We start from the raw sequence: 12653 nt of genomic DNA on the forward strand, positions 1-12653 counted from the left end.
AATGAAAGTGCAAAAGAAAGAAGAGCATTGAACCGTATGTTTAGTGAAACATGTTGTGTACTTCACTCGTTACCTTCAGTGCATATAAGGCTCCTACAGAATTAGAAAAGGACTTTTAAAGTGTGGCAGAATTAAGGTCTGACGCACTGGCGGAGTGACGCATAGACGACCACAAAGATTCGTACACTCACCTGCAAATTATTACATGTCAAAGGGCTTTTAATGTGAACGGTAAGAACAGTAGGAGAGGATCTGGTATGCGCTGCCTTTTTTCAGATTTGAAGGAGTGATAAAGTTGTCCAACTTGGTTCAGACTACAGAGCCTTTGTATTGTTTTATAAAAATAGACGCAACTTAACCCGTTCTGCACACAACGTCCCAAAAAAATCCTTCCTGGTTTCATAAATAAAATGATGCATTGTCGCCGCATAAAATTCTGGATATGTGTAAAAGTACTTATGACAAAAACAGCCTAAAGAAAAATGTATTGGCATGAGTTGTCAAAGGTTTACTCTTGTGATTTTATTTAAGATTTTAAATGGTGGCCTGCGTACTATTGTGTAATTGAGAGTTAATATTTTTAGGCAAACCTTTATGCTTTATTTTGTGTATCAACTGACAGCTGGGTGGGTGCAGACTACAGATTGGAATGCTTTATAGTGCAGCGCCACATTTGCATTGCACTTTCCAAACTCAGCATTGATTCAATGTGTGTGAGCTGTGGGCTCGGCCTGCTGTTTACAATTGGACCCACATATGTTTGATATTGTTGCATAATGCAGTGATGTAAGTGTGCTGAACGCTCGCATTACCCTGATCACTGCGGACTGCCGGCTGCTGACTGACTGACTGATGGGCCGTCCACAGGAGGGGGCGCAGTGAGTGATAAAGAGCTCGACAGAGTTTTAAATAATGGTGTCTATCCAAGGTCAGAGTTAGTGCGTCGGTGAGCCGGGGCCCCTGAATTGATTGATCACATGCTGCTCTCACAGTGTCACATGCCCAGTGTGACATACATTGATCTGCTTCTGTGGCCTGTGACAACACTCCAGATACAAGATCCAGCCAGCCATTAATCCATTCACCCGTCCGCCGCTCATTATCCTTTCATTCGTCCATCTATCGATACATTTACCCAAATGCTGACAAATCTACCATCCACCCGTTCATTCATCATCCATCCATTAATTCATCATCATCCAACCATGCATCTATTTATCCATCCATCCACGCATTCATCCTTTTACCCATTCTAGCAATCATCCATCTATAAACCAATCACCAATCATTCATTCACCCGTCGATTCATTGATCGCCTATCTTTTCACTTATACCATGCATTCATTCATTTATTCCTCCATACGCCCTTTTATTCATCCTTTTACATCCTCTGTTTACGCATCCATCAATCTATCAACCCATTCAATCATCCATCCACCATCGCACCCTTCATCCATCCATCCAATCATAAACCTTAGTATGTACAGAAATAAACTGCGGTCAAGTCAAATGAAATAACCTAAACTTGTGAAATAACTGATAATCTACACGCCAAGTCTGTAAAAGTGTGTGTGTATAGAATAATCTTAAAAGAAGAACCGGTATTTGCTCCCTCGATCTCTGCAGACAGGCCTCTCCAGAGTCCAGGAGCTCCCACAGTGAAGGTATGATTACCTGTGTGACTAAATCTGGGCTGTGGTTCGATGGTGCCTCTGCATGCTGATTGCCTTTTCTCTGTCCCCACAGTTCATCACTCCTCAGTCAGTGACACTCTGTCACCACACGGCTCCAGCTGACCGTCGGGGTAGTGACCCCTGAAACTGTCTTCCATTAATCACAGTTAGACAACACGCAGGTAGCCGTATTGGACGAAAAACAAAAGCAGCTGGAGGTCAGTCTGGCAGCCAGCAGCAGGTTTGCTGCAGGTGGGGAAGCTGCTGACGTTTCTGAAATGAAGTGAAGCAATAACTCCTGTCTGTATGCAAACTCATCAATGGCGCAATATGGGCGCTTATACCCAAGAAGAATGTTCCTATACAGGAGCATTATAAAAGGAAAAGCTGCGACATGCTGAGTAAATCCCCTTGTAAGTCATTAACTCTGAGATGACTGATATTTAATTCACTGATCTCTTCCAGAATTTTACTCCACCAATTGGATCATTTTCATGCTATTTATGAGCGTGGGAAACCAGCGGGAAGTCTCGACAGCACATGCTCAATGGGCCCAAATATGCAAAAGCCCAAGGAAGCCGGAAGAAACTTTTCTGCCGTATGAGAAACTTTCATCTGAATGAATGGGGTGACATCTTGGAGCCTTGGAACCAGTTCTCTTAGGACATCCGTGCTGAAGATCGGGTACTGTTTGACATCCTAGCACCATTATGATACCTGTAGGTTTTGGTAAAGATACTGAAGCTTTTTGCTACACTTTATACTTTTGAACCAAACCTTGAAATGTTTCATTTAAACCTGCAATAAGAACAATGGTTGCCACATGGGGGAAGCGGAAACAAAGCTGCGAACACAACACTAACACATTATAAGGTATGTCGAACAGGTGCTTATTTCATTTAGAGCCTTGTTTTTGTCTCAGTCTCAAATTTAAGTCCAATATTCACTCTCCTTGTAGCTCTGTTTTTGGTCTCCACCAACCCCTGGGGAAACATCTGTCACGTTGGCTGTTAAATGCTCCGCTGTGTTCACCTGCTTGTCGCTAACTGCGTGTCTGATATTTGGTGGTGAGCAGATAGGCCACGGTGGGCTTTTTAGAGCTTGTTCTTTTTTTTGCTTTCTTTTTAAAATGAATATGTTGCAAAAAGAGAACGGAGAATGAACCACAATTGAATTCCTGGAGATTCCAAATTTGGATGAAAAGCTGTTGCATCATGACTTGGTTTTTAAAGCACTGCACAGAAAACCCCACGGTCATCAAATTCCTGTCATTTTTGCCAGCGAAAAACATTTATGAGTTGCTTTTGCACCTGATATCAGAGGCCATTACTGTGGCGTCTTCTGAACTCACAACCCCACTTAAGGGAACAAGTCCCAAGGAAGCTATCAAACAGCAGGATAGCGTAGCTTTTTCCTTTTAAATTTATTTGCTATTCTGTCTTTATTTATTATTTAATAATAAACCAGATGAGGAATTTTAAACAAGCTTGCATGCGAGGAGAACTTCACCTTGGTGCCGGTTGGAGGTAAATCTCCGTAAAAAACTCTGAATTCTTTGCGGCATTAGGCGGTGCTGGCCTAACGGTTATGCAAAATGCAATAAACAGGCATTACAAGCGTGTGACCTGCTGAGTGCAGCCCGAGTCACCAAGGAAACAGTTGGCGCTGCCGTTACCTGTGAGGACAAAGCTTTCATTTCAAGATCAAACAGCTTTACTTTTTTCATGCAACAACCTTTTAGGGAGCCAGCTAGTGACCCCAGTATTGATCACATCCAATCACCTTTCAAATAGTGTATATCATTCTTGATTGACTTTGACGATTGCTTTAAATCTCTGCATCTCATCTTACTTTGCTTTTTTTTTTTTTTTTTCTTTATTTAACTTATCTTGGTTTTCTTTTACTCTAAACTTGGTTTTGTTGTGAGATATGTATTTGTGTGTAAAAGGTAGCTGACAAACAAAATGATAAATACCTACAGGTAGGCCTATTTATCATATTTTTGTTTAAATCATTGTATATTATGATAACTCAACATCCAATTATCTCATTTATGTCTCCCATAGTCTCTTGTAAAGTAAAATCCTTTTTGTAGCTGCAAATGTTTTTGATACATTTTACAACTGGATATTTTATGAAAATAACGTCAATATACCCGTTCATAGTGTTTATCTCATCCTGTTCCATGGACTATAGGAAAACCCAATAACTATTTGTGAACATGAGCTACTATCTTTCTTTATTGGCAGGATTAAGGAGGGAGTTGCTCATGTTCACTAATATTTCTGGACTGTCTCAGACCATATAAATAACATGTTTGAATTTTTAAAATGGCCGTAGTTCCCATTCAACGTTACAGCTGCTGTTCTGTCTGTTGGCCCTCTAGCACCATCTGCTGGAGGACTTGATACAACGGAGTCGCATTAAATAACAATTTCTGATTGACACAACTATATTATAGAATAATTATTACCTGAACAGGTTGTCCATAATCAACATCAAGGCAATTAACATGAAATGAGGAGAATGTCTGGGCCTAAACATGAACACCTGACTAAGTCCTTTATTTGTGTGAGTTAAGGTTGTGAAAGGTTAAAATCATCCGCCCAGAGAAATATATGTATGTTTGGAAACACAGTTTTATGAACTGCCCCAGAGGGAGCCTGTGTTTTTATTACCTCATTTAGATTATTCTGGTCGAGATATATATATATATATATATATATATATATATATATATATATATATATATATTGTGGCATCACAAGGGGACAGGTAGTGGAGGGGCGCTACAGAGTGGCCACCAGTGCAAAAACTACATCTCCCAGCCTGCCTCACCGCTCACCCAGCTGCAGCTGCTTAAGGCACCTGATTGAGGCAGGGCTGGGAGACTTAAGGGAGAGCACCTGGGAAGGAGAAAGGAGAGCGGAAGGTGAACCCACGAGCACCTGGAAGAGGACAACAAGGGAGAGGACCTCGTAGCCTGGATTCACCAGGATTGAGTTTTTGTTTGGTTAATTAACTACTTTCTCCTCCGGGATGTTTTGTGTTATCTAACTGGACCTTTTTTTGATACTTTGTTGTTTTTGGATGTTACCTTGCTGGTGGGATGGGAAATAAACCTGGACTTTTGTTAAATACCCTCGGACGTGCCTGTGTTCATCTCTCTCTTTGCACCGCCCCAGGCTAGCCTGTCCTAGCGACAGCCCGTGACACTACAATATATATATATATCCGTTGCTGTTTTAGTCAGGGGCCTCATACCCTACCCCGGCTCACTGTCCTCCGTGTAGCTGCTCCTCGACGCCAATCCCAAACCCTCCGTTCACTCTTCCGCTAACACACCTGTTCTCCCACTCTCGAAATCATCCCCCGAACTCTAGCTTCACCTCCCCTTTATCTTCACTCACCTCCCTCCTTCTTCTGATTGGCTCCCCACCCTCTGGACACCTGAACCAGCCCAGAAAAGTCGGGACACAACAGAACTCATAACAAAACGCACCACCACACACATGTAATCAAATCAGCAGGGCGCTACATATATATACACACACACACATACGCATATGAGTATCTCTCAAGTGATGCAGAACTATTTGACTGCTTTCCCAGCATCTCAGTCCAGCAGTCAGTCAAGACGCACTCTTTTAATTTGATTATATACTTCCTGGAATATCCAAGCAGCATAAATTAAGCTACTGTTGCTCAATGAAACGTTAATTCTCTTAACTGTGTTTGTGTCAGCAGCTTCTTTCTAAATCCCAATGTTGTTGAAAGTCACCGTCTGCCCGGTGCCTTTAAACGAGGTTGGCACAAAGAAGCAATAATTAGCTCAAGTTATCTGCTTTCTTTCTCGAGGCCTCACTTGTCTCCCCCTCCCTTTGTTTAATGGCTAAGGAAATTAACCACATGCAGGTCATTTACGAGAGTCCAGTAAAACCAATCAAGTGAAAAGAAAACATTAAACACGATAGAGCAGTGAAGTCAGCTCTTTACTGGTGAAGAACAAACTTTAATGCGTTCACCTTTTCAGAAGTCAGTTTGACCACAGTGGTAACTTTGGGGACATTTTGGAGGCAGTCACGTTAACTGGTACGCGATCCGCGGCTGTTTGGATGTGTTTGGGCTTTTTAGGCCAGACGAAGAGAAATCTTGGTGCTACAATAAAGTAACCAAACCAAACCAAACAAAGAATCTAACTTGAAAAAACACAAATGGATGGCTCAACTTCCTGGTGTAGACTTAAAAAGGCAACAGCGTCTGGTTGTCATGACTGAAAATATTGTTTCCATTTTTAGTCACCTTACATTTTGTGTAATCAAGAAACTATCCAGTTCAGACTCAAACAGGCTCCACCCTCTACTGGACTCTATGGCAGAGCCTGTGCTCACAGAACTAGGGTTACAATATCGTAATCTTGGTTAGACGCCTTAATAGTGAAAATGCCACATTGAATAATAAAAGCTTTATTATAGTAACCAGACAAAATTCTTTGAAATTTGTGTTTTTATCTGATACTTTGCAGAATTTGGGTTGTTAGTTAACTTGGGCAACCACAGTTACTGGTGTACAAAATAGCAGCGGGCGCACCTTTTATCAAGTTCTTCATAGATGACCTCCAGTCTGACCCTGAAACCCCTCCCACATACAGCTGAAGAGCCAATGACCGTCGAGCCCTGCTGAGTGTTTCAGGGTTTCACTGTTTTTGGCCAATCTAGATAATTATATACTTGCAATGAAGTCTGCAATGTTCCAACACATGACCTCACAGCATTTATTGCCCCGTTTCCATGTAGAGTACGTAAGCGTACAAGTACGCCGATGACAAGCTTTAGTTTTTCGTGGCAGTATTTTCAGTCGGCTCCTCTGGCAGGTGACCCCTCTGGTGTTTCTTGAAGTCGCTGCAGTGCATGAACCCTTTGCCGCAGGCCGCGCAGAAATACGGCTTTTCCCCCGTGTGGACCCGCCTGTGCAGCTTGAGGCCGATGGACTGAGTGAAGCGCCTGCCGCAGATGTTGCAGCCGTACCGCTTCTCCCCCGAGTGGATCGCCGCGTGGATCTTGAGGTTGCTGGGGTTGCTGAACTTCTTGTCGCACTGGTCGCAGGCGTACGGCTTCACCCCCGTGTGGATGCTCATGTGGTACTTGAGATTGACCGTGCAGCGGAACTTCTTGCCGCACACGCCGCAGACCGGCTGCTGCCCGCGCTTCCTCCCAGTGTGGATCCTCATGTGGTTCTGGAGCGCGCTGGCGTGGCCGCAGCGCTTGCCGCAGGTCTCGCAGACGTACGGCTTCTCTCCCGTGTGGGTCAGCATGTGGTGCTTCAGGGCGCTCCGGTGGCTGCAACCTTTACCGCAGACCTCGCAGGAGAAGAGCTTCTCCCCGGTGTGCTTGCTCAGGTGACTCTTGAGGACGCCGGCGTCGCTCGATCCGAGGCCCAGCACGTCGCAGCAGTCGTCCTTCTGGCCGTGGGTCACCCGGTGGGTGGTCAGGGACGAGGACGAGAAGAAGCTCTCGCCGCATACCTCGCAGACAAAGTCTCGGACTCCGGAGTGGAGGTTCTCGTGATCGGCCAGGCTCTTCCTGCACTCGAAGGCCTCGAGGCAGAGCGAACAGACGAACGTCTTCCTCAGGGCGCCGCACCGGTGCCGCTGGAGCTCCAGCGCGCTGCTGAACTGGCTCTCGCAGAGCGCGCACGTGCGGGCGCTCGGCTTCTTCAGGCTGTGCCGGCGCATGTGACGGGCCAAGGTGTATTTGTAGGCAAACTCTACCCCGCAGTCGGAGCACTCGTAGGGCTTCTCCCCGGTGTGGCTCCTGGAATGCGCAACGAGCCCCTGTTTCTCAGAAAAGCATTTCCCGCACTCGGCGCAGAGGTGTGGTTTGGTGTGAGTCAGGTGGTGTCTGTCCAGCATACACTTCAGGGCAAAGGTTTTGTCACAAGTAGGGCAGTTCAATGGCACTGTGGTCTTCTTCTTCTTCTTCTTCATTTTGGATGCGGCAGTCAAAGAGCCTGTATCCTCTTCCTCGCTCACATCGGAGGCGGCCTCTGTTGACATGGCGTCAGGTACAGACGGAGAGCCAGAGTTACTCTCACGTGTGGCCGCATCCGCTGAAACAAACAAAAAGCTCCATCAGTTTTTAATGTCTAAAAGAATCACCAGGATGGATAATCTTCATTGACATGATACTAAGCAACCTGGACTGGATTTAATATGGAAATGTACAAGATAAACCACACTTAGAAATGCTTCTTTAATATTAGGCCGTCAAAAGCCACATTCTAAAAACACGTTTCATGTAAAATGTTCCGTTCTAAATTGTCTAACTTCTGACTGTCTAATTTGTGAATGTTGTATGATAACCAGATGTGTGAACTACTCTTCACTGCCATTTCGAACAGGTCGCTCTTCTAAATCAGACAATGTTTCTCAAGAGACTTCCTGTTTAATTAAAAGGTGTTATTGTGTTTTTATTATATAAACTTGTTCTAACACATACATGAAAGTATTTGTTCTGCTGGTTGGTGAAGACGCATTAGTTACCAGGTGTGGTCACTGATTCAGAGTCTTCCGCTGCTGTTGTTGGTTCTTCTGGATTTTGCTCTTCTGAAAAGACAAAAATCTGAAATTAACTTCCGCGTATCTCTCAATAAGGGAGCAGTTTGCCCAATCCGAAGCAGTCTGTCCTGCTCCCGCCGCCCATTACAATTGCAGGTAAAGCAATTCATTTTTTTAGTTGGGTGCATCATCTGAACATTTCATTTTGAAAATGTAAACTAAAGGCAACAGCAAAGCTAAAACGTGGCTGTATGGCTTTGGGAAACGACACGACTAACGGAAGCTGTGAGCAGTTAGTAGTTGGATGTAAAAAGGGATTCTAAACATGTGAAGGTCATTGCTTAACTATGTACAAATGATTCTAACTTGAAACATGCGTGGCTGGCACATACACGCCTTCTTTGACTGTTCGGACTACTGAGCACACTGGAGATCAACAACATGCAGCAACACACACTGCGTGTTCAATACGATTTAATGTAAAGTGTGTCCAATACCTCTGTAATATATGTGGTCATTCGGCTTTTTCGGTGCCGGCTTGGATCCTCCCTCCATTTTCTTTCTCTTCTGTCGAGAGCTTCTTGTCGCAGATTCTGTAATTTAACAGCAACATATGATGAAAGTGAACATGAAAAGCCCTTACACACACACACACACACACACACACACACACACACACACGCGCAAGCACGCACGCGCAAGCACGCACGCCTCCAGCTGACTTACGACTTTTCGGCCCGGCCAGTCGCCCCATTCTCGTCTTGGCGCTCGCCCGTTTGGTCTCGCCATCGGGCCCAGACCTCCGCTCTGCACCAGGACCGTCCTCGGCCTCACACACGGACCCTTTCAACATCGTCAGTATTTTCCGTACCGCACCTTTGGTCCACGTTTCCATGAGGGATGCAAACTGGCCCTGTGAAGTACCGGGGTAGGAGAGAACGAGGACCCAGGAGCTGTTACGTGTATATACATGTCAATTGTTGAGTGACTGAACATTTTTCTGCACAACGCAACCCGGCGAATAATCGTTTCGCAAATCTATCGAGGAAAAAATAAAAATCCCAAACCTTTTTGTCCCACGTGAGCTCCACACAAATGTTTCAGATGTGTTCATTTAAGTTAATATTACACTTGATGTTATTCTACAATAATTATATACAAGTGAATATTGTCACATCAGTATCCTGGAATAGATGGAATTTGATTCATTTGTTTATTGCGTGTGCAAATGTTTTTCTTTTCTTTTTTTGCAGCATCCGTCATTTCAAAATGTAAAAGCATATCAAAAGAGAATAGATGAAGAGTAAATTCATATATATATATATATATATATCCATCCATCCATCCATCCATCCATCCATCCATCCATCCATCCATCCATCCATCCATCCATTTTCAATATCGCTTATCCTCATTAGGGTCGCGGGGGTGCTGGAGCCTATCCCAGCTGACATAGGGCGAAGGCAGGGGACACCCTGGACAGGCCGCCAGTCCATCGAGGGCACATGTAGGGACATACAAGCATTCACTCTCACATTCACACCTATGGGCAATTTAGAGATCAATTAACCTGCAGCATGTCTTTGGACTGTGGGAGGAAGCCGGAGAGCCCGGAGAGAACCCACGCTGCCACGGGGAGAACATGCAAACTCCACACAGAAGGACCGCTCCGACCAGGAATTGAACCCGCGGCCCTCTTGCTGTGAGGCGACAGTGCTAGCCACTACACCACCGTGCAGCCCGGTAACCTCGTAAAGTCGTCATGCAAAATGTGTTAGCGGGAGATTACGATGCATCCTCTTTCATAAGTCAAAATGTTTGGGTGTTAAATCTTCATCTGCAAAGTAAACCGGTGACTAACAGCCATCACGTGTATGATGCAGTGGAGTTGAACATAACATTAAACCAATTACATTTATAGTATTGATTAATCTGTCATTAAAATATCATAAACAGTAAAAAATAAAATGTCTTTAGTCTGAGCAACATGAGAGGAGGACGTTCTCAACAGTCAGACCCAGAACCCGCGACCCTCTTGCTGTGAGGCGACAGTGCTAGCCACTACACCACCGTGCAGCCCACATATGTTGTTCTGAGTTTGGACTCACGGTTTAATGCACTTATTGTAAGTCGCTTTGGATAAAAGCGTCAGCTAAATGACATGTAATGGAATGTAATGGAATATATATACACATACATACACACGCACACACGCACGCACACACGCACGCTCTCAACAATATGCTGCTTCTCTAAGTTGTATAATGTCTAATGCTGAAAAAATAATAAGTTCTTAATTAAAAAATAAATAATAATTTCAAGGTCCCTTCACTTAAAACTTAATTCACATGTTTTTAAGGGAAAGCTGAGAGAGTTACTTTGAGTAAAGGTTTGTTGGTTGTACTTCATCACATTTAGTGTTACGAGTCATATAAATTGGTTATGACGCCAAACAGCTGCCACACGTCAACGTGCGAAGCTAATGTTTCGCACACACCGTGAACGTTACATGGCGTATAGGTTACGTGCAGTTCTTATGTTCTTCTTATGATCGGCATAGCTGTATTCCTCCATGACGTGGGCTAGCCAGTTGTCATTAGAGTCGTCGTTACCGTTACGGCTTCATTAAACGGGCGCCTCTCCTCCGCCGGAGTCACTTCGCTCTCGTCCTCGCTCTTCACCCTCGACACCGGAGGAGCAGCGCGGTGCCGGGCGGCCGGCATGGCCGAGCACTCCTCCAGAAGTCTGCGGAGCTCCGTCACCGTCACCTCCACCTCGGCCTCCATCAGAGCAGATATCTGACTCTCGAGGGTCTCCAGGCTTAACATGTTTGGGACGGAGTTGGTGTCGTAATTCAGTCAATATTACAATTTTTTTTTTTCTGCAATCGGCAAGTGGTTCCGGTCATGTTGTTGTTGTTCCGGTTCTTCTCTCTACTTCTTCTCCTTCTTCTCTCTCCTTCTCCTTCTTCTCCTCTTTCTTCTTCTTCGCGTGATGATTTGTGGCAGTCTAGGAGGACTTCCGCCCCCTAGAAGAGATGACTGCAGGGTGTATTCAGCAGTTATATCTTAACTTGTTATATATTTGGGGTGTTGTTCCATAAAATGTGATTCCACCTATTCATTAAAACACAAATTAAGTTTAGCTTGAATCATTTAAAAAACATTTTTTAGAATCAAATCCTGTCTTGCTACCTAAATATGTCCTTTGACGATTCTACTTAATATAATTATAATAACCACTGATGGAAGCACATTTATACAAACGCAAAATGTAAATGCATCTATTTTTATTTGACCAGAATATGTGTAAATATCAGCGTGCTGTTGTAGTTTCTCACTGCAGCCACTAGTGGGCGTTGTACATTTACTATTCTGAATACAGTGGGGACAACCTACAGCTACACGTTTAAACACCACCATTTACAGGTACAGAATGCAGGCACACAATCTTATGATACATATATATTAATATATATATATATATATAAATGTATTGTGTGGACAGTATCTTACATAATAATAATTGAGGATAAACTATCCTGAAATAATACCAAACAAAGACAAAATGTGCAACTTGTGAACAAGAAGAGATTCCTCTGTCAGTCTTTCCCTTACTGATACAGTGGCTGTAGCAGGCTGCGTGGCACAGCCACATGTTCATTGTACTTTTCCTCCCCGAGATGTCGCTTGGCATGCATGACAACATGTTGTGTGTGTGTAGACTATGGACTCAGTGTGTTTGATCAAACTGCTATCAGCTCAGAAGACACAAGAGGGAGGCCAGATGTTTCCTCTGAGTGATCACCGAGTGTCACATTCTGCACATGATACGAGACATAGCATGGAATTATCATTTCCGTGCCAAACATATTTCCTTTATTGTAATAAAAAGTAGGCAGCTAAACATCAAGCCCTCTTTATATTTCCAATGAACCATTATCTTATCTTTGTCCATCTGTCCTACAGGATCTCATTGTTAAATAGTTCATCTGGCAGCATTGCAAAATGTCAGTCATTGTGCACAACAAAGGGAGAGAAGTTACAGAATACAGAACATCTGATCAACCTGCAGCTGAAACATTATAAAAATGAGCTTTTCATGAGGTGTGGATCTTGTTAGACGATAATAAAAATCCAGTAGTTCATCCAAAACGTTTAATTTATGGTAGACCACAAATATGTCTCACAGATAATTATCCATTTGTCTTGTTGTGGGGCTTGAAGATACTCGCAGGGATAGCCAACCTTTTTGGCCCACGTGAGCTCCCGTCCTCCACATAAACATTCCAGATGTTATTACACTTGGGATTATCCAGAGGCCCTTTGCTACTCAGTATGACCAAGGAATGTTCTAGGCGTTTTGTAGTTTCACAAACCTTTTTCTCTGGAACCGCCTTTTTTAAAATGGCAAACAATCCACAA

General features: G+C 43.9%; 1 protein-coding gene across 1 annotated transcript; it reads right to left on the reverse strand.

Annotated features, from left to right (window-relative positions):
* Positions 1–5664: 5664 nt before the first annotated feature.
* LOC117740900 (zinc finger protein 345-like) lies at positions 5665–11205 on the reverse strand. The gene is made up of 5 exons (XM_034547553.1): positions 10842–11205; positions 8956–9142; positions 8727–8822; positions 8215–8277; positions 5665–7781 (listed from the first exon to the last, which is right to left on the reverse strand). The coding sequence occupies exons 1-5, from the start codon at positions 11055–11057 to the stop codon at positions 6505–6507; spliced, it is 1839 nt and encodes a 612-aa protein (XP_034403444.1). The 5' UTR covers positions 11058–11205; the 3' UTR covers positions 5665–6504.
* Positions 11206–12653: the final 1448 nt, after the last annotated feature.

This window comes from Cyclopterus lumpus, chromosome 12 (assembly GCF_009769545.1).
Source record: "Cyclopterus lumpus isolate fCycLum1 chromosome 12, fCycLum1.pri, whole genome shotgun sequence".
Classification (NCBI taxonomy): Eukaryota; Metazoa; Chordata; class Actinopteri; order Perciformes; family Cyclopteridae; genus Cyclopterus; species Cyclopterus lumpus.

Coding starts and splice junctions, on each gene's coding strand:
- LOC117740900 (XM_034547553.1), bottom strand. CDS start 11,057: ATGTTAAGCCTGGAGACCCTCGAGAGTCAGATATCTGCTCTGATGGAG. Junction 8,823..8,955: donor ACTGGCCGGGCCGAAAAGTC/GTAAGTCAGCTG, acceptor GTTAAATTACAG/AATCTGCGACAAGAAGCTCT. Junction 7,782..8,214: donor TGAATCAGTGACCACACCTG/GTAACTAATGCG, acceptor TGTTTGTTTCAG/CGGATGCGGCCACACGTGAG.